This window comes from Ylistrum balloti, unplaced genomic scaffold (assembly GCF_031769215.1).
Source record: "Ylistrum balloti isolate Yb309-2 unplaced genomic scaffold, AGI_CSIRO_Ybal_v1 Utg369896, whole genome shotgun sequence".
Classification (NCBI taxonomy): domain Eukaryota; kingdom Metazoa; phylum Mollusca; class Bivalvia; order Pectinida; family Pectinidae; genus Ylistrum; species Ylistrum balloti.
Window position 1 is genome coordinate 199788 of NW_026782026.1, and position 23294 is coordinate 223081.

At 35.3% G+C, this 23294-nt stretch overlaps 2 protein-coding genes across 2 annotated transcripts; both read right to left on the reverse strand.

Annotated features, from left to right (window-relative positions):
- Nucleotides 1-4856: 4856 nt before the first annotated feature.
- LOC132546577 (ankyrin repeat domain-containing protein 49-like) lies at nucleotides 4857-8487 on the reverse strand. The gene is made up of 4 exons (XM_060210297.1): nucleotides 8401-8487; nucleotides 8033-8129; nucleotides 6257-6417; nucleotides 4857-6063 (listed from the first exon to the last, which is right to left on the reverse strand). The coding sequence occupies exons 1-4, from the start codon at nucleotides 8485-8487 to the stop codon at nucleotides 5725-5727; spliced, it is 684 nt and encodes a 227-aa protein (XP_060066280.1). The 3' UTR covers nucleotides 4857-5724.
- A 5907-nt stretch (nucleotides 8488-14394) lies between these two features.
- Nucleotides 14395-20454, reverse strand: LOC132546565 (apoptosis regulator BAX-like; the record flags this gene model as incomplete). Its single annotated transcript, XM_060210283.1, has 5 exons — nucleotides 14395-17611; nucleotides 18472-18570; nucleotides 19209-19344; nucleotides 19591-19675; nucleotides 20280-20454. Coding segments are annotated over 5 exons (603 nt in total), but the record flags the coding sequence as incomplete, so codon positions are not given.
- Between the last annotated feature and the right edge of the window lie 2840 nt (nucleotides 20455-23294).

Here is a 23294-nt window from a genome sequence, read left to right on the forward strand (position 1 = left end):
CATTGTAACAGATGTCTTGCTCAACAATCTGTGTAAACACGTGTCATACTCAACATTATCTTGCTCATGTTAACAGATGTTTGACTTTCTCAACAATACCATCTAATAGAAACCTGTTTTATCAGACACATCCAGATCTAGACTCAACACATGAAGACACCTGTTTTATTCATCATTTTTATATGTGAATATCTGTCTTACTAAACACTATCATTTGTACACATTTGTTTAAAACAAAAAAGAAAAAGCGAAAAAGTGAAAACAATCAGTTTATTGGAGAATTACACAGTGTTACTTATTACAACATACATGAACAATAACTTGTAATGTTTACAGTAAACAAGGACAACAAAAGTTATATATAAAGTATAAAAAAATGGACAACAGAAATATTGTTAAAAACCACTACAGTTGTATAATTTGTAGCAGAAACAAGTAAAAAGGTAAAAAGTGTACAAAGTTACATAGTTGATGCATAAACAAATATCTACAGAGACTGGAGCATTGTTTTTCCAGGGAATAATACTTTGGTCCCTTTCCTGTTTACATTCACAGTCTTAATGTCAGAAAACAAAGTGTTCATAATTCATGGATATTTGCTCCAGCCAGTGCTCTCTGGCTCACTAGAGGCAAGGCAGTAGGATCTGAACATCAAAAAACTTTCAATAATTATAAATTCATATTTAAAATAACATCAAAATTATGATTACAATAATAAAATACATGACTTATTTGATTTAAATGCTGAAATTGTTCAAAAGTCTAAAACAACCACAAAAAGCATGATTGTTTTCATTCCTCAATATTAACACTCAGCCTTGTCAACAATTTAATTCAGTTATATGTACCGTTGTGCTGAACTGGATTTAACTAAAAGTCAGAAATCCTTCATTGTTGAGTTTATCACAATTGCATGAATTTAATGTTATTCTGTCTTTTGAGTCTGGTGTACAGGTTCATTAATAAGTCTGTGCCTGTAATAAACTTTTAAAGAATTACTTTATGCAAACCAGTTGGAGTGTACATCTCTAGATCAACTTACTACTTCTATCAACTGAAAGCTTGCACATCTATTTCACATAATTATAAACTAACTGCAAGTATCAACTGATTGTACATATTATAGGGTATATTCATGTCACTAGTGGAGTAACCCTGTAACTAAGGTGAGTAATCCTGTAACTAAGGTGAGTAATCCTGTAATTAAGGGGAGTAATCATGTCACTCCAGGGAGTAGTCCGGTCACTACGGGGAGTAATCATGTCACAAAGGGGAGTAATCGTGTCACTATGGGGAGTAATCGTGTCACTCCATGGAGTAATCATTTCACAAAGGGGAGTAATCGTGTCACTATGGGTAATAATCGTGTCACTCCAGGGAGTAGTCAGGTCACTACGGGAGTAATTATGTCACAAAGGGGAGTAATCGTGTCACTATGGGGAGTAATCATGTCACTCCAGGGAGTAGTCAGGTCACTAAGGGGAGTAATCGTGTCACTATGGGGAATAATCGTGTCACTCCAGGGAGTAGTCAGGTCAATACGGGGAGTAATCATGTCACAAAGGGGAGTAATCATGTCACTCCATGGAGTAGTCAGGTCACTAAGGGGAGTAATTGTGTCACTATGGGGAATAATCATGTCACTCAAGGGAGTAGTCAGGTCACTACATGGAGTAATCATGTCACAAAGGGGAGTAATCGTGTCACTATGGGGAGTAATCATGTCACTCCATGGAGTAGTCAGGACACTACGGGGAGTAATCATGTAACAAAGGGGAGTAATCGTGTCACTCCATGGAGTAGTCATGTCACTCCAGGGAGTAGTCGGGTCACTACGGGGAGTAATCATGTCACAAAGGGGAGTAATCGTGTCACTATGGGGAATAATCATGTCACTTAAGGGGGTTATCAATTCACTCCAGGAGTAATCAGGTCATTTAGGGGAGTAATCATGTCACAAGAGTGTGTTTTATTGTAATGACAAGGCTGCAAATTGAGATCTTTTTATTATTGTAAAAAGGAAATGAAGTTATTGTTGTCCATGATACTGGGAATAATAAGACTCTAGTGGTCTACAACATTTTGGCGCCATAAAGGGTGATTATACAACATTCAGGGCTCTGTGGAGGGAAATTTACAACATTTGGGGCTACATTGAGGGTAATTCTAAGATTGCCACACCTATATGTCTATAACTAAGGTGATTATTGTTTCATACCATGACAGAAGTTTTTGCTGATCTGTTTAATGTATTGAAATGGGACTATAAATAATATGAGAGTAATAAATATGGTGTATCACAACCAACACTTGATATGATATATCTAACCAGGTTTATGATGATAATAAAATGCTGAATTTGACAAACAAAATAGATACTGGACACTATTCTCTACAGGAATGTTCATAACTGTGAAAGCTTTGATCTAAAAATGTATGATTAGTTGAAATTTATTGATTTTGCAAAACATTAATTTTTGTCACACTTGAAAAAGCTGAAACAATATGAAACTATTCAGGGAAATTTTTCTATGGATTAAATGAACTATTAGTCTATAAGAATTAAGAACATAAATATGTATGGATTATGAAGATTATCCATCCTTAGTTCCCCTGAGATACATCTGAAGATCAAACTAGACTTTAAACTGATGAAAAGGAAAGTATGAAGTATAAAAAAAAGCTGATAAAAAAGAAATAGAACTCAGAATATACTTACAAGTTGGGTTCAAACAGAAACATCTGGTTAAACAGACTTTCATTCAGCTCTCCCAGTCAAACTGATTGATTTCTTTGACATAGATTTAAAGGTCAAATAATTTTTGTTTAAGGAAAGGGGCATGCTTACAAACATTGACACTTCAAAGCTGAACAAACAGCCTGCAATAGTATTCTCCTTAAAAAAACTTCTGCTTTACTGAAAACCTGCAAAGTCACTACCCTGCATATTCTCTTTATTAAAGGACTGGGTTAACACCATTGATAGCAAACAAATACTAATACCACTTCCATACTGTGAAATATTGATATCTAATCTAATAAAAAAATGAAATAAAAAGAGTATTTATGAAGATGCTGCAATGTTTATAATAGATACCAAAATGAGCATTTCCAAAGATTTTCTTAAGGTTCAATATGTCAATATAATAAAAGTTCTTATAACACAGCCTGTAGAGGGTTTGAGGGTGACGTTTCAATGACTACACGGTCTCCTTCATCTTATAACACAACCAGTAGAAGATTAGAGTGTGACGTTTCAATGACTACACAGTCACCTTCATCTTATAACACAACCAGTAGAAGATTAGAGTGCGATGTTTCAATGACTACACAGTCACCTTCATCTTATAACACAACCAGTAGAAGATTAGAGTGTGATGTTTCAATGACTACACAGTCACCTTCATCTTATAACACAACCAGTAGAAGATTAGAGTGCGATGTTTCAATGACTACACAGTCACCTTCATCTTATAACACAACCAGTAGAAGATTAGAGTGTGACACTTCAATTTGTCTGATGAAGGGGTATCATGAAGCCATTGTAACTTCACACTCAAATCTTTCACTGGTTGTGTTAAAAGAACTTCAATCTACCTAAATGAACTTTTTATTTCATTGTGGCAGACACATTTCTGCACCCAATAATACTCGATGATAAAACATTTTACATGATAAATGATATATTTTAATCTTCCTTTTAACATCTTGATTTTATCACTGAACATTTTGTATTGTATTCAGAATATTTATATAGTGGAGTAAGCCAATCAGTCACATAGTTATGTGCTGACCTTGTTTAATGTCACTTAACTTCAGAACATGGAAATGACATCTAATCCCAAAAAAGCTAGCTAATGGTAGAAGCAACAAAACTGACCATGAATCATCACATTATCTTAACACACTTGTATAAATGATATCTTTGATCAAATTTAACAATTATGCAGCAGACCACTAACTTTTTTAACACATCTTAGGAAAGTAAAGAATGCATTTAAACAAAACCAGGCCAATCTTCATCAGCTAGCTGCAAAACACATAATTCATGTACTTGTATTCCAGTATATGTTTTCTTTTTATCAATTATAATTTTCAAAGAAACATTTCAGTCATGAAGCTTTATTTGACACACTACCTTCCTCAAAAAAACAAAAAAAAAAAAAAAAAACCAAGACTATCATTCCTAAATCTTTGGTTCTAATTATTACATGCATTTGTCATCTTGAGATCTACAGTGTTTGAACCAAGACACAGTTTCTACACAGCAATTAATTTGTAACAGACACCTATCAAACCTTTTGGCATTACAATTCTACAGAAAAAAAATATTAGTGAAAAGTTAGTGTAAGATCTACACCTTGAAAGCAGAAGCTGCATTATTGCCTTATTGATAAACACAATATAAATTAAAAATAGTTTCTCAAACATAATATCAAGCAACATGGATATATAAAAAGTCATGGACAGGTGAAACAATAGAAAAACACAACAGTTTAATATACCCTGGTACCATTTAAATGGTTACTTGGCATTGGATTATTGTAAAAATTACAGTAGTACTCTAGTAAATACATTATATACTACTTCCTTATTCTATACTAGGCATCACTCAATATTTTATAACTTTAGAGAGACCACTGAGATACAGTAGAGACTAATATATAGATATATCATAAAGAAATACTTAAAAGTAATATCATATAATTACTGTTTACTTTTTATCATAAACCAATTACACCCTGAATTCACCTCTCAATATTGGTACGCTGTAAGTTTTGTTTGACTTTCTAAGAGAAAGAAATGAAGGATGACATTTGTCAAAAATGAAACAGAGGAAAAAAATAGTTCACTTAATGACTTGTGTGACAAATATACATTTCTTCTGCTTTGAGGTTTTGGCAGAACTGAAAATCTGAACCATCAAACAAAACAACATTTTATCTCTAAAACAGTTACAGATATCTGACTCTGTATGTATTTTCTAATAGTCCATTATTCGCGAATTTGAAGTCATTTCTAGATTTTCCTTTGCGAAATTATCTATTCCCGAATATGTCTGAAGAGATATTTTCATGAAATAATCTATTAGCGTAATCCAAGTGATTTACAGGACTTAAGCTATTTCATTTTAGCAACTAAGACATGGGAAAGCTGTTAACATTTCTCTCATATTCTATCAATAAATATAGTCCAAAGGTTTCAGAGTAATTGATAATGAGTCGTAGCTGTAAAAACATGTATGGCACTCTTTGTTTATACACTGGAATCCAGTCTGCAACACTTAAATGAAATTTAGTAATTTTAGGCTAATTACTAGAACGGACAAAACACTGAATGTCAATATCCTGATCTCCCAGGATTCCACTGAAGTGAGACAGATTTCATATGACATATTTCATATTGCATTTGTGTCCCTTCTTGACCAAAGCTAAGCCACTTCAATTGAACTTAAGGCAAGCATATTGGCACAACACACAGTAAAATTGTTTATTCTTAATATTTCAAATGTGAACACATCACTTTAAAAGCAGGCCATCCTTATTCAACAGTCAGCCATACAATATAAAGCTTTCCTAGGGATCACACCCTCTCAAAGCTTCAGTTGTTGTGACATATAGTGTATCACTGACACGTCTTCATGAACAAGTGCTGAGAGATCCTGCTTACAAAGGGGCACAACTCAAGCATCAGTATATGAGATATTTAGGATAATGTTTTCCATCACTGTAGAGAGTTGATATGGTCGTCTGTTATCTGGAACAGTGAGCAATGTTCACTGGTACGCCGACATATATCATGTGCAGTCTCTCCTACACGATTACGGATGCTGACGTCAATATTACAATTGGTTAGTAGTACCTCAAGTGTAGCACGACTGTCACGCTCTGATGAGGCCAAATGAAGGGCCGTCTGTCCCCCATTGGTCTGTGCATTGATAGGGGCTCCATGCTGTAGTAAGGTTGCGACTACTTCTGCCTGATTCCATCGGGATGCGCTATGTAGAGGCTGCCAACCATCTATAGTCCTGGCTTCAACATCTGCTTTCCGTGCCAACAGGAGCTAAAAGAGTGTTGCATAAAACATATCCAGTACTTTCTTCGCATAAAATTTCATCAAAAAATTTTCATGGCATTGCTGCAAGGATAGGAAAAATAATAGACAGATAGACAGACAATGCATTTACTACAAGTCACCTGCATTAGAAATTTGATGTGAAAAAATACCAACACATCCTTTTCCAAAGTATACTCACCCTAACAACAGCATCATGACCATTATAAGAGGCACGGTGAAGTGGGGTATAGTCATCACTATCTCGAGCATTCACCAGGTCTGGGTCCTCTGCTAACATTGTCTCCACTATTTCCCGCTCATTGTTTTCTGCCGCCCACAATATCCTGACTCTTGGGTTGTCTGCAAAGGAAATGATAACTTTAAAACCTCTACAACCTTATACAGAAAAAACTGTTGGATACTCAGTTCAAACAAAGCTCTGTTTGCCTGAGCTAGTCAACACCTGTATTTCTGGCTCATCATTGTTACAGAGTTAACACAGGTTTATATTTCATAAATTATGTCCGTAATTTTAGTTTATACCTGTATCACAGCTAACCACCTACTCCTATAACATAGGAGGCCACTGCTAAGCTGATTTATTGTCTGACATTATTGTGCTGATTGTTATTAGGTGCATAATTTTCTCAAAGTGAAAAGCTCTAACATTGTTGGAACATTGCAGGCAACAAATATAAAGCTACAAGGGTGATAGTAACTACAACCATATAGAAGTTCTAGCTACAGCCTCCAACAAACAAGAAATCTTGAAGGGATCTTGGTTTAAAACACTGACTGATCTTTGAAGTTGGATCTTTTCCCTTATATTCTCGTATTTGCTCTTAATCGGCGGCGCAGGATTTTTTTCCCAATCTTATAAAGTCCAGTTGTATTTCAATGATTATCAAACTACAAATGACCTTTAAAATCACCAATCAACATTCAATGCATCTATTTAGTAGTGAGTTTTCAATTAAGTTTTTAATCTGTAATGTTAATCATCCATTTTTAATAAAGCACACAAAAAGTGTGATCCTTTTGTACATGAGATGCTATATCGTGAGTGGGTGCACACAGTGTGGGGATGATAAATGTGTGATGTGTAAACCATTTATGCACTATGTTTGCATGAAGTTTTTGGTGCATTGCCTGATACCACAATTGTATGAAGTTTGAGAATTCCTCTCCAGAAATAGAATAATAATCTTTAATTGTCCAATAACAGATGATTGCCTGCCAGTTCTTTATTTTTCTGACAATCCCAAAATTAAAACAACAGAACAAGGGGTCAAAGAGTACAAATAGTGATAACAAACTACTACGTTTAATTTCAAAATCTAAGATGACTGAAAACTGAATGGGCACATTTACAGACAGAGAAGAACCTACAGATCCATCTAGTACTTGCCAAAAATGGTGATAACAAACTTTCAGAGTCATAATCTAAGATGGCTGCCTGTCAGCCATTTTGTTCTTCTGATCAGTCGCAAAATCAATAGGTACAAGTAGAGACCATGGGAATATGAAATTGAAATTTCAAAATGTTTCATCAACAACTCCTCAAGAAATGGTGATAACACATTATTACTTTCAAAAGCCAAGATGGCCTCCTGTCAGCCCTCGGCCTGTTTCTTTTTCTGATTAGTCCGAAAATGGGACAATACACAACAAGGGGTTGTTATATATGAAATTTGAAAAAGCTCCATCGGGTATTTTTTCTAGAAATAGCAATAACTATCTATTAGTGTCTAAATCCATGACGACCACCTGTCGGTCATATTGCTTTCGGATCAGCTCAAAAGTAGGACAATGAACAACAAGGGACCAAGGGAAACCTACATGTGAAATTTGAAAAAAGATTCATGTTGTACTTCTCAAGATATAGCGAGAACAAGTACTGTTAAAGGAAAGGCGGATGCAGGGCGATTTGAATAAACCACATCATCTGATGATGGGTTAAAATATCAACTCTCACTCTGTATCTCATCATTTGTGGCCTCATCTACACCCTCCTCATCCATCTCCCAGAAACTCTGAAACTGGTTTGGTGCTCCGTCCTTCGCTCTCATCACCTGAAAACAAAGGAAGACAAGAATTTAGTGAGGAAAATAAAACTGTTGTGAAAAAATGACCATGTAGACTAATTGTAATCATAGACTCAGATTAAAGATATGATTATAAATGCATCAATGACAGCAGAACTAAAAATAATCAACCAGCTGATTATGGACAATAAAATAAAAGACAGAAGCTAGTTGAGAAACACCGGTAAACTCAGGGTCCAAACAACGAATGTGTGTTCCTACATTTTAATGGACATAAATTAATTTCAAGGTTACATACAGCTTCCAGCACGTCTGCTGAACCCAGATTGAGCAGGGGTGGGTACTGTTGTTCCAGTTCTGTGTCATCGTACTCGTCATCTTCCATCGTTCGTTCGCTCGTTCGTTCGTGTGCTTTGTTTAAACTTCCGGTACAGGGAGATAACCCAAGTAATAAATGGATGCGCCCTTGTTAACAGCTAAATTGGTTCGACGGTGAACGGGGACAGATTTATTTAATCATTTACTTATTATTTTTTTTTTAATCAAAACAGTAATCTTTTATTTTCGAAATAAATACACCAACAAATCCCTTTGTCTTATTTTCCACAAAAGACGATTCACATTGATCACATATTTACTAAAAGATGGATAGCAGAAGAGTAACATAGCATTTTAAAACCCTAGTCTCCATGCCACACTGGTAAAATACTAGCAGAGGCATACATTCTACTCAGTAAGAGAGAGTTGATTTTTTGCTTGAACGTCAGACTAGTAAGCCAGGGATCCCTGGTTAAAATAGGAGTGGAGACATTGATATACATGTATATAGTGACATCTGCTACTTCAGTGTTCAATGAAATCCAGTGGGTTGTGGTATTTAGAGATTTGGGTTGAAATTTTGGAAATCTCAGGGGGAGTAGTGTAAAAGGAGGACTTACATGACCTCTGTCTCTCAGTTGGTAGGCAATGCTTCTGTGGTTCTGTTGGCAGAGCTGAGTATCACATATGGTTGGATTCCTGGTCAGGACACTGTTGCACAATAATTAATCCGACACATGGTATTTGAGTTCTGTTTTATATGACATTGTGGTTACAAAAGTTACTGGTTAAGTCCTTCCCCCATCTCCCGCTTAAGTCCCTTCTCGCCTTGGGTTGCGAGCTCTAGGCTCCAACTTCTCTCCCCAGCCACTACCCAACAACTCTCCCCTGCTCACCATCGTCTTAGTATTAATAATACCTAACACTTCCATTCTAGCCAAGCCCCAATTGGATGACAATAACCCAACCCTCGGAGAATATAATTATCAAGGCATGTGCGCTCTCAGGTGACCTTATCTTACCTGGTGGCAGGGATCTAGATGTACTTTCCAGTCCAGCACTCTATCTACTACAATCAGCGATCCCTCCCCAGCTATCTCGCTACTGTGGCTAGGCACCTGAGGCACACCTTAGGTATCTCAGGACTAACATACTGCCTGTCCATCACAGGTCTTTAAGCCTGGTCCGGTGCCTGACTTATGACACCTGTTGTTATTGCTCCCTGATATACCTTTTGTACTTTAATTTCTGACCCAAAATGTACTTTTACTATCCATTTTGTTACAACACTCAGCGGGAATGTGTATTTTTGCCTGTTCTTTATTACTAGACCAAGGTAGGGATTCGGGTATAATACTTCAAATTATTATTATAAACATTGCTGTAACCCTAGGAAACTCGAAAACAAGCTATGATATTCTGGAGAGGGCTAGTGGGAACTTCTTTTAAGTTCTATTATTTTAGAGTCAGACTAGTAAGTCAGAGATCCTGAATCCAAATTCTAGAAGAGGCATTGATATAAGTAATGACATCTGTTACAAGATGGTGAAGAAGAAATGCCATTTATGAACTTAATAAAAAAATTTCTGTCCTTGTCTTGTATTGAAGACGTTTTATTGGACTGATGTGGAATAATGGTTTCAGAGATAGAAATGTCATTAATAAACATTAAAAAAAACTGTTGTGTATTGAAATATGCACCAAAGCACTCAAAGCAGACAACAGTACCTCAGGGGCAACTGTAGCAAAACTTTATACGTCTTTAACAGCAAACATTCCAGATTGTCATGAATGATCTCTGATAATGAGTTATTACAACTGTGGACAAGACAGGACAATATTAGTTTTTTTCATCACACACAGCATCCATTGTTTCAGGACAGCACCATACTCCATCCTTGCATTTCTCAACTAGTAGTAGAACTTTTTGACCAGTAGCAGAACTTCTTGACCAGCTGTGGAACTTCTTGACCTGTTGAACTTCTAGACCTGCAGTACTTCTTGATCCAAAGTAGAACTCTCGACCAGTAGTAGAACTTTTTGACCAGTAGTAGAACACTTGACCAGTAGTAGAACTTCTCAACCAGTACTAGAACTTTTCGACCAGCAGAATTTCTTGATCTGCTGTAGAACTTCTCAATCAGTGGTAGAACTTCATGACCAGATGAATTTCTCGACCAGCAGAACTTCTTGACCCATAGTAAAACTTGCGACCAGTAGTAGAACTTCTCAACCAGTAGTAGAACTTCTTGACCAGTAGAAGAACTCTTGACCAGCTGTAGAATTTCTTGACCTGTTGAACTTCTAGACCAGCAGTACTTCTTGATCCATAATAGAACTTCGTGACCAGTGGAAGAACTTCTCGACCAGTAGTAGAACTTTTTGACCAGTAGTAGAACTTTTTGACTAGTAGTAGAACTTTTTGACTAGTAGTAGAACTTTTTGACTAGTAGTAGAACTTCTCGACCAGTAGTAGAACTTTTTGACCAGTAGTAGAACTTTTTGACTAGTAGTAGAACTTCTCGACCAGTAGTAGAACTTTTTGACCAGTAATAGAATCTGAACCAGTAGTAAAACTTCTTGACCAGTAGAATCTGTCCTGCAGATGATAACGACTGAACTTATCCTCATCCCTACTAAACATATGGCTATATCTGTGATGTTAAACTACCTATCTAATCACATTCCCACTGTGCTGCCATGAAGCCAACTAGGGCCTCGCTAGCTATCGTCAACAATGCACTAACAGAATGACTGCTGTAGTTTGTGCAATCAAATGAGCAGATTGCTTTCACCTAAAACATGGTTTGAGGCACGCTTGTATCGAGGGATGATGTGTGGTGAATTAGTCGTTTCCCCATCAATGGTATGTTTGTTCCTGTGGTAGCATTGTAATATACACTGTACTGAGCTTCTGTTGATTGTTGAACTTGTCAATAACCTAAAATAAAGGTTCATCATCACTCCTGATTCACCTCGGAGTAAAATTAATCTCATTTTTAATTCATTTGATGAACATTCGCCATGTTTAGACAGCATACCCTACCAGTATACTTCTGTGTTTAAAGTCACAGGGGTGAAATTCTCTATATGAACATGTTGAGAGGAAGTTATTCCAACCAGCCCGGAGATCAGTCCTGTGTTAGATGAAGACAAGCAGTCTCAGTTTTTTAAACAAAACATATTATATATTCAAACATCAAAAGCATCTAGCCCTATAAAACCCGACAAAAACAGTAAAACAATTGTTTTCATCATGTTTATTTTTAATATCAATGTATCATGACATGAAATATGCACTAGATATTGCATAAAGAATGACTTATCACACACATAGTAAATGGTCTGTTTCATTCTTATTAAATGTGAGATTTGAGAGTTGAGTATCACTTTTATCAATAATTCATACAAGTTACCTATGAGATCACTATGTGCATAGTGAAATGTAGCTTCAACAGTTACCTTTAGGGATTATCATGTCACAGGAGTTACCCTGAGGTTTATTTGTGGGATTATAAGATTAAAGGGGTTACCTGAGGTGTACCTAATCCAGTTACAAGAGTTACCAGAAATTTCCAGATAACTAGAGTTACCAGAGAGATTTCCAGATAACTAGAGTTACCAGAGAGATTTCCAAATAACAAGAGTCAAGAGATTTCCAGATTATCAATCTAACTGAAAAGTTACCTGAGGAATCATCTACAGCAGTTACCAGATTAATTAGATTAAAAGTGTTACACAAGAGATTTGCAGATAACTGGAGTTGCCTGAGAGATTTGCAGATAACAGGAGTTGCCTGAGAGATTTACAGATAACAGGAGTTGCCTGAGAGATTTCCAGATAACAGGAGTTTCACAAGAGATTTGCAGATCACAGGAGTTGCCTGAGGGAGGATCAGGAAACAAGAATTACTTGAGAGCCTGCCATATTCCATCTGCAAATGACTGAGTCAACACTACTGTTCTATAACTGTCTCAATCTCTCTTTTTCCTGGACTGAGTCAACATATCTATCTGGTGACTGACTCCACACAACTGACTCATTACTGACTCAATCTCTTTCTTATGACAGAGTCAACATCTCTGTCAAGTGACCAAGTCAATATCTCTGTCCAGTGTTTGCACCAACACCCTTCCATATTTGAGTCACCATTTCTGCTTTGTGACTGAATCAACAAATCTGTCCTGTGACTCTATTAATCAGTCATGAGATGGCAGTGTTGACTCAGTCATTGTTGGTGAAGTTGACTCAGTCACTAGACAGAGCTGTAGACTCTTTCACAAAAAAAGTCATTCATGAACTTAATCACATTGGATCCTGATGACCTTGAGAGGTCAAGGTCATTCTGTCTTGATAATAGTTTGTAGAACAATACCAGCAAAAATATCATAAAGAAGCATCTTAATTACTCAACAGAAGTCCTCAAAAGATTTTATCATATTTTACCTCTTTGAACTTAAAGATATGTAAAGGTAATTCTCTTGCAAAAACTGAGAGCCTTTCATCCCAGCATACTCCTGGTCCTAGCCAATATTTAGAAGTTGATTAACGTTTTTAATATATTTTACCCTGCTGACACTGAAAGTGGGTCATCTTTTTCAAAAATCCAGACAGCCTTTAATCTCAGAATGCAGCTGTTCAAATAAGCTGACCCTAGGCCTGGTAATTCAGAAGAAGGTGTTGAAAGGAAAGAGTTGATGCCAAATAGACAGACAATAGACAGCATGCATCAGTTCACCAACTCTCCAGGCTAATGAGCTAATATATCTGACATTGAATGCATCATGTATCTCCGATAGTGAGGAATGCTGTGCTCTATTTGACTTTCATAGCATTTTGAAAGGTAATGTAATATAGAAGACAACATTTATTTAAAAAAAAATTGAAAATGTTAACAGATTTTATGAGTTAAGTAAACAAATTGATTTCTGAATATCTCTAACAACGGATTCTATAGTTACACTACAGTATATAAGTCCTGACCACTCTCACTACCAGTAACTCAAGTGAGTCAATTTCTTAATAAGTATCTCTAATAACAGACTCTGTAGTTACACTACAGTATATAAGTCCTGACCACGCACACTACCAGTTACACAAGTGAGTCAATTTCTGAGTAAGTATCTCTAACAACAGACTCTATAGTTACACTACAAGCCCTGACCAATCACACTACCAGTAACACAAGTGAGTCAATTTCTGAGTAAGTGTCTCTAACAACAGACTCTATGGTTACACTTTAAGTCCTAATCACACACACACAAGTAGTAACACAAATGAGTCAATGACTGATTCAGCATGTCTCATATCAGACTAAATTCAGATTCAATAGTTACAGTAGTAACACTAATGAGTCATGTCTGAGTCATCATCTCTCACATCAGACTCAATAGTAACACTTCAAACCCTGACCACTCACACCAGTAGTAACACTGATGAGTCAATGTCTGAGTCATCATCTCTCACATAAGACTCAATACTTACTCTTCAAATCCTGACCACTCATACTAGTAGTAACACTAATGAGTCAATGTCCGAGTTATCATCTCTCACATCAGGCTAAATAGCTACACTACTATACATAAACCCTAAATGCTTAAGTGTGCTTTTCACATATGTTGTATATAGTCCTGAAGAAGAACACCACTCAGACTCACTCAAAAATGACGTCAGCACAAATGTGAGAATGAAATGAACTCTAGATTGACCATTGCAAAGTATTAGGAAAAGAATATATTTTCATAGGACTAAAATTTCATGTTTTGAAATTACCCACTGTTTTGCTGGCACTGGAAAGAAAAAACTTAGGATAGCCACTTGTACTAAACAATTAACGTCAATTCTTAACTTTGTATCATTTCCTGGACAAATTAATTTGTAGATTAAGAGTTTATAACACTATATAAAGAACTCCTCAAAATTTAAAAGTTCAAAGTTTGTAAAAGAAAGTATACTTTTCCAAGATGGTCTCTAAACACTATACAGTTATACTTTTAATAAAACAAAATAACATCACCTTCTATTTAAATTATGAACATTCATTTATATACCGATCAATTCATTCTGAAAATATAGAAAAAAAATTACTTTATTTCACATCTTGAACACAAATGTATAATATCAAAAAGTAAACTGAACATCGCATTCTCATTAAACATATGTTATAACATTCTAATTATAATTTTTCCTCATTTTTTTAACTTAGTGTTTGTTTTACACATTTCAACAAACAGTTACTTCAATATTAAATACTCTTAAACAGCATTCTGTTATAATGAGTATGCTATTTGCTCTATTTGTTTTATTGAGACTGAAGTTTTCAATGAAATGAAATCACCACGAAACTCTGATTTACACTTGAGGGTGTAAACCCTGAGTTACACTTGTGGGTGTAAACTCTGATATACACTTGGGTGTAAACTCTGATTTACACTTGGGGGTGTATCCCACGACAAATACAATATCTGAGTTTGATAAAAAAAGAGAATTTTCCACTTAACACATTTTTCATATAATTTCACATTTATTTAAATTTCAGCTTTAAACAATCATAAACTCCTTGTAGTCCTGTAATACAATATGTTACCTTTCACAGAATATCAGATGTAGTTGATGGTGTGTAGACAAATGGATAAACTAAAAACAAACAACAGGTTCACGACCTGACCCAGAATATATACACATTGTCTTGGTAATCTGATTGCAGTGATATTTTACTCTACAATGATACAGTATGTAAAGGTTCTAACAGATGGTCATAACAACACAAATCACAGTGGAATTATACTGCTTTGCAGTGAACTTAAAAAATCCATTACATTCTGATGTAACTAAACAGATGTAGTATAAAAAAATCATAAAAAACTTTTATAAAAGTACAATATGATATAGAAATACTGATACAAGATTCCCCCTGGTGTCATTCTGGAAATCAGTAATAACATCAACCCAGCCAAGCAGAAATCTGTTTTAATATAACACCACAAAACACAATGGTTCAGCACTCACAAAGTCAAAGCACTTCATAGAAATTATCAAAATACAGTTAGATGATAATCATTGCTTCTTTATAATTGGATGTAGTTAAGTTTCCCATTTCTGGTATGAATGCAAGGTAGACATGGTGCTAATGTGCAACTAAAGTCAACAGCAGCCATTACAGAAAATCTATCTTATTGGCAATTTTTTTCAGCATTTTATTTTAACAATGTCAATATCTAGCTTTAAACATAATGAATCTAACACAGTCTATGTTCACTTAAAAATTAGAAATATAACTGTTGGAAAAAATTTAATAAAATCATACTTTTTACCAGAAAAAAGTGACAACGCTCCACACCAGTATTACTATGAGGTATCATGAATGATCCAAGAATTAGTGTAGCAGTGTTCAATGAATCTAATAAATGATCCCAAAAGCAGTGTAACACGGAATGATGAAAATAATGAATGCTCCCTCAAGCAGTGAAGCTGGGAATGACAAGAATAATGAACGCTCCTTCATGTAGTGTAACTGGAAATGACAAGAATAATGAATGATCCCTCAAGCAGTGTAACTGGAAATGACAAGAATAATGAATGTTCCCTCATGTAGTGCAACTGGGATTGACAAATATAATGAATGATCCCTCAATGTAACAAGGACCAGCAAAAATTTTGATTATTTTATAGCAGTTTGCTAGAAGGGCAAATAGCAGCCGCCATCAGAATAGCTGACAGGAATAATGAAACAATTGATGGCACTAGTATTACATAATGAGTGGAGTAATGAATGGTCCCTTGTGGAACTAAGAGGGATTGAGAATCCTTCTGACCCCTGACACATTATCCTCGATGTAACAAATGTCAATACTTCTATGTCTCTGTTTCTACATGACTAGGACTCAGACCTTTGGGATCCCTGCCTTACATGTACTACTATAGTTTAATGCTTTACCAAGTAACCTTTCCCTCCACTGTGTCAGTAAAGGAATCTAAGTACTTAACCAGGGTGATATCATCATTGTGTAATGGTGAGTAAATAATGTATCACCCAGACTTTAAAAATCTAAATGAATGTTTTACAGATTTGAGCTAAGCCCAAGATAAAAATCCAGTCTAATCCACAACAACATCCTAGGGATACTTATGAGTGTACTTCACTTATCAACATAAATTTATGATATGGATTTAATGGAGGCCAAGAAAAAGGTCCTTGATTGCTACATCTGGCGGAACTTGACTGAATTACACATCAACAACACTCAAAGTATTGTCATATCAATCATTCAAACTAAAAAAAATGTTTAGTGCAGATTAAAACAAAAATATAACATGAAATTGTATACCATGACCTCCTGTTTATAATATCTACTGATGGATACTCACATCTACATATCAAGAAAGAAAACATCCAGACAAATAAATTAAGTAGGTCAAGTATACAGCTATACAAACAAGTCTTGTATATCAGTTCTTACACCAGACATTCAACAATCATCAACTTATGTGTAAACCTGTTGGTAGTAGATGTTACATTACACACCTGACAATAAGTAACAATTGTTACATTATGTTCCTGTAAATAAGTAACAATTGTTACACTTGTGATCCATTCTGTCACAGCTCTTACACCAGACATTCAACAATCAGCAACTAATATGTAAACCTGTTGGTTGTAGGTGTCACATTACACACATAACAATAAGTAACAAATGTTACATTATAATCCTGACAATAAGTAACAAATGCTACATTATAATCCTGACAATAAGTAACAAATGTTACATTTTAATCCTGACAATAAGTAACAAATGCTACATTATAATCCTGACAATAAGTAACAAATGTTACATTATAATCCTGTATAACAATTGTTACACTTTGTGATACATTAAGTCACAGCTCTTACATCATACATATTATATGGCTACACCATTAAGGAATGATGACAACACTGTTTATCCAACATTATATAATGATTGCTGTAGTATTACAACAGACACGTTTTCAACGACACAAACATCTCTCCATAGAGACATCTTCCTTATCAGGAGACAAGGTGATGCCCAGCATTGCACATTTAAGTTCTAACATCTCAGGATTCAATGACTGGTCTTGTACAAGTAGATGCCAGCACTGAGGGCAACACCCAGCATAAACACAGACATCACCTGTTTACCTGGTGTTCCAAAGTATTCCACAATGGCCTCCTGAAAAATTGCAATGTTTAATGTCTTTTGTGTCAAAACATACAATAATTATTCTCATAGTTATACCATCTTTCATCTTTCATTTAATAATTTAGCTGTCACTCTGGCACTATTTGAAGGAAGGTAAGCAAAAGAAAAACAATGACCAATATTATTTACAAATGCCAAATAATGATGTTCAAAATAGGTCAAGGCTTCTACCAGCAAACTTGACAGCAAGTAAGCTTACAGGCATAGCATCATTATCCAAGACCTAACTGCACCTAAGGATCTACTTTGCTCAAGGACATTCCAAGTTTGTTAGTGTCAATGAAATAGGTCTATGTCATTAATCTGTGGAATTAGGTTTATCAAAAAACCATTCTACTGATGCACTTTTGACGTAAGTGATTTATTTCAAAAACTCAACATAAGTTAACTTATTGCAATCATTTCCCCAACATCACCGGCTCTAATTTATCTACTATCAAAATCATCCTTGATACTCCATGGGTTACGATCACTTTTACTCTCTGTACCCTTGAAGTATGTATTGGCAAAATTGAAGGCACAAGTGAAGTAATTTTATTGGTTCCAGGAGAAAAAAACTGACCAATCACAGACTGATACACTCCCTTTGAGGATTATCAAGGAGTGACACTCAACTTTGAAGCCATTATGATATAGTGTTATGTGACCTCGAGATTTATTGAAAGTACATCTTTTCATCTTGTCTACAAGGTGTTGCATATGGAACCTTCAATTTTGTCATGAAATATTCCTGGAGTGCAGACAGCGAGGATGTAGACCCCAAAAGTTATTTGAGAACATTTCTATATCAACATACAACATTGTTTACAGTGATATGGTACTTTACTTACCCATCCTCCCCTCTCAATGATCCATGGAGCAACATTATCGATTATAAAATTCACTACCCAATTCACAATGGCTCGTATCAGGGCTATTTTATCTAAAGCCTGAAAGCAAAATAAATTAAGAAAGTCAACATTTTCCAAACATAGTAAAGTTTACAAACTACATCAGCTCATCATTAACTTTGCTGAACTACCGTGATATCACCGCTGAGTAAAGGACTTCATTACGAGTGAGCATAATTGGTGTAAAATCTTATAGGTTATAAGCATGGTCACATCTTTGTATTTCTAAGCAATGTTATGACAAACAATCTTGTTTAGGAGAAAATATAAATGAAAAATTGTTTATGTATTTCTACCAATATGCCATAAAAAGGTAGGTTGATAGTGAAATCTTTTTATTTTTAGATATGATATTAAGGTGTAATCTTGACTTAAATATAGTCCTTCTCTGGGTACTGTAAGAAAAAAAGCTTTAGGACAAACTAAAAAATAGAGTCAGCAGTGTTGGCAGATATACAAGAAAGCTTTTAGGCCTAATGTACTTTGACAGGTAGTTCTATTTACCCAGTATTCATGAAAAACCCTCAAAACAAAGGAGACAGCCATTCTTGTAGTAGTTATATTGTATCTGTGAAAATTGTCAAAAAGAAGTACTTCGATCATTTTATAATGTGGAATTATAATTGTCTATATAAAGTTGTTGTTAAATAGTAGCTGGATAAAAGAAGATCCCATACCTTTAAAGCCATTCTGTAAGCAAAATAGAAGAGTGATCCTACGCGGCCCCAGTTGTAGATACCGTCAGAGAAGAAACTCTTGGCAACATTAAGGAACGTGTTGTGTGGGGCATCAGGCGGAACTCTGGCACACAGACTAAAACAAACCCAAATACTTCATAAAAAAAATTCAGAAAATTTCATTAATGATATTTGAAAAAATCTAGATAGTACTTTCAGTCTGGTAACAAATCTTATCATTGTTCAAGGCTAGTTTTGGAAAAAAAACTTTGAAAGAAGGTAAATGCCGAAAGTAAAGAACCATCAAAATAAAGCTGTGTACAAATGCAGACAAACAACAGCTACTATGATTTTTATAGTTTTATCTACAATTTCAGCTTACTTTTGTATATTTTCATTGCGGTCTAGCTCATCTCCAATACAGCGAAGAGCTCGACCAATCTCACGTATGTGTTCCATTGGAGGCCCTGTGAAAGAACAAGTATCAGCAATTTCACCACAATATGTACTCAAGTCTCGTTCCATTCTTCATATTTTAAATCAACAAAAACCATTATGTTATTGATCAGTGAGCACCTCACAAACATAAGGTAAACGGTTATTATCAAAAACATGCAATGAAGCACTAGTGCTTTGACCAATCATAGCAATGCTTTGACCATACATAGCAGTGCTTTGACCAATCATAGCAATGCTTTGACCATACATAGCAGTGCTTTCTGATCACTGCATTGAAATTTGCAGATAATCCTATTTGGATTAGTATATTTCCTATAAGAAAATGTAATAAAAAGAATATTCCATAATTTCTTGTTAAATAGCATATATATTTCATTTGTTTGAAAGAATATATCTACCAGCTATATTCTCCCATATACTTGTGGAATATACATGCATCCTCTGTGTCAAGACTATGATTTGGTTAATAATTACAAACATTATTCATTATTTCTTCATAAAGAGAATTCAAATTACTATAAGAAAAGTTTTCACTATTCAGTAGTAGACTAGTATACCAACCAGCATGTCTGGGTGATGACATACTAAGGATACCCATAAATAGTTACCTACCTGTTGGTGTGCCTGGTTCCTGCAAATCATCTGTAGCAGGTACTTGATCTGCAACATCTTGTTGAATGCGTTCATGGATGAAATTGTTCAACAAAAATCTGGCTTGGTGACCTATGTCATCTTTAGTCAGTTCACTTCTTGAACTCTTTTTACCTGTGGAATAATGACCATCAGTTTAAAAAATTAAAAGAAAACACAGATTAACTTGACATAGGCTCAGTTTAAGAAGCTGTCTGAAATTTATTTTATTGCTTGGATTGGGACAGAGATGTGTGTGAAGGAGACATATACTTGGTGCATTTAAGTTCTGTGAGGGTAAGACTTTGAAAAACAAACTATGATCTGGGTGACAGCTGTATGAAGCACAGTGTCTTAAAAAAATAGGTGTACTTGTCCTGGTCGCATGGGAGAGTTGCAGTGACTACCAGGTGCATATGTGCCTTAACCCTTAAAATTGTGTGCTTTGTATTGCTGCAAGTAAGTAAAGAGTACCTTAACACTTCATAATGTTGACACAGTCTGACAGATAATTGTCAGGTGATAGCATGTACAGGTCAGTAAATGTAAAAAAATATGGAACATTTATTGTTGCAAATGCTTCAAAGAACTGTTCATGTTCAAATTACCCTGCATCTCAGTAAAAAATCTTTCACTGAAAGTGTGAATTGTTTTTCAAACATAGGACCATTATGTATGGGAGTATGTCCAACCTTAATTTTTGAGAACTTTACAACCAGACTTAACAAGTTTTGACAGATAAAAGTACTCCAAATGATTATGCATATATAGGTAACATGTAACCCTGGTTAATACTAAATACCGCCTACAAGATCTCCTCGTTGTGTGATAGACTAGTAAGCCAGAGGTAAAATTGTCATATAAAAGTATTTACCGCTATTTCATCACATGTTATATGCCTAATTTTGGTTTTATTCGATCATGTTAGTTCTCTGTTCTAGTGTTGGCAATCATAATTTTGGTTTTATTCGATCATTTGGTCCTCCTCTGTTCCGGTGTTGGCAATCCTAATTTCAGTTTTATTCGATCATATTAGTTCTCTGTTCTGGTGTTGGCAATCCTAATTTTGGTTTTATTCGATCATGTTAGTCCTCTGTTCCGGTGTTGGCAATCCTATTTTTGGTTTTATTCGATCATGTTAGTCCTCTGTTCTGGTGTTGGCAATCCTAATTTTGGTTTTATTCGATCATGTTAGTTCTCTGTTCTGGTGTTGGCAATCCTAATTTTGGTTTTATTCGATCATGTTAGTTCTCTGTTCTGGTGTTGGCAATCCCAATTTTGGTTTTATTCGATCATGTTAGTTCTCTGTTCTGGTGTTGGCAATCCTAATTTTGGTTTTATTCGATCATGTTGGTCCTGCTCTGTTCTGGTGTTGGCAATCCTAATTTTGGTTTTATTCTATCATGTTGGTCCTGCTCTGTTCTGGTGTTGGCAATCCTAATTTCAGTTTTATTCGATCATATTAGTTCTCTGTTCTGGTGTTGGCAATCCTAATTTTGGTTTTATTCGATCATGTTAGTTCTCTGTTCTGGTGTTGGCAATCCTAATTTTGGTTTTATTCGATCATGTGTAATGCATCCTAATTTTGGTTTTATTCGATCATGTTAGTTCTCTGTTCTAGTGTTGGCAATCCTAATTTTGGTTTTATTCGATCATGTTAGTTCTCTGTTCTGGTGTTGGCAATCCTAATTTTGGTTTTATTCGATCATGTTGGTCCTCTGATCCTGTGTTGGAAAACCTAATTTTGGTTTTATTCGATCATGTTAGTTCTCTGTTCAATCCTAATTTTGGTGTTGGCAATCCTAATTTTGGTTTTATTCGATCATGTTAGTTCTCTGTTCTCGTGTTGGCAATCCTAATTTTGGTTTTATTCGATCATGTTAGTTCTCTGTTCTGGTGTTGGCAATCCTAATTTTGGTTTTATTCGATCATGTTAGTTCTCTGTTCTGGTGTTGGCAATCCTAATTTTGGTTTTATTCGATCATGTTAGTTCTCTGTTCTGGTGTTGGCAATCCTAATTTTGGTTTTATTCGATCATGTTAGTTCTCTGTTCTGGTGTTGGCAATCCTAATTTTGGTTTTATTCGATCATGTTAGTTCTCTGTTCTGGTGTTGGCAATCCTAATTTTGGTTTTATTCGATGATATTAGTTCTCTGTTCTGGTGTTGGCAATCCTAATTTTGGTTTTATTCGATCATGTTAGTTCTCTGTTCTAGTGTTGGCAATCCTAATTTTGGTTTTATTCGATCATGTTAGTTCTCTGTTCTGGTGTTGGCAATCCTAATTTTGGTTTTATTCGATCATGTTAGTTCTCTGTTCTGGTGTTGGCAATCCTAATTTTGGTTTTATTCGATCATGTTAGTTCTCTGTTCTGGTGTTGGCAATCCTAATTTTGGTTTTATTCGATCATGTTAGTCCTCTGTTCTGGTGTTGGCAATCCTAATTTTGGTTTTATTCGATCATATTAGCTCTCTGTTCTGGTGTTGGCAATCCTAATTTCAGTTTTATTCGATCATATTAGTTCTCTGTTCTGGTGTTGGCAATCCTAATTCTGGCTTTATTCGATCATGTTAGTTCTCTGTTCCGGTGTTGGCAATCCTAATTTTGGTTTTATTCGATCATGTTGGTCCTGCTCTGTTCTGGTGTTGGCAATCCTAATTTTGGTTTTATTCGATCATGTTAGTTCTCTGTTCTGGTGTTGGCAATCCTAATTTTGGTTTTATTCGATCATGTTAGTTCTCTGTTCTGGTGTTGGCAATCCTAATTTTGGTTTTATTCGATCATGTTAGTTCTCTGTTCTGGTGTTGGCAATCCTAATTTTGGTTTTATTCGATCATGTTAGTTCTCTGTTCTGGTGTTGGCAATCCTAATTTTGGTTTTATTCGATCATGTTAGTTCTCTGTTCTGGTGTTGGCAATCCTAATTTTGGTTTTATTCGATCATGTTAGTTCTCTGTTCTGGTGTTGGCAATCCTAATTTTGGTTTTATTCGATCATGT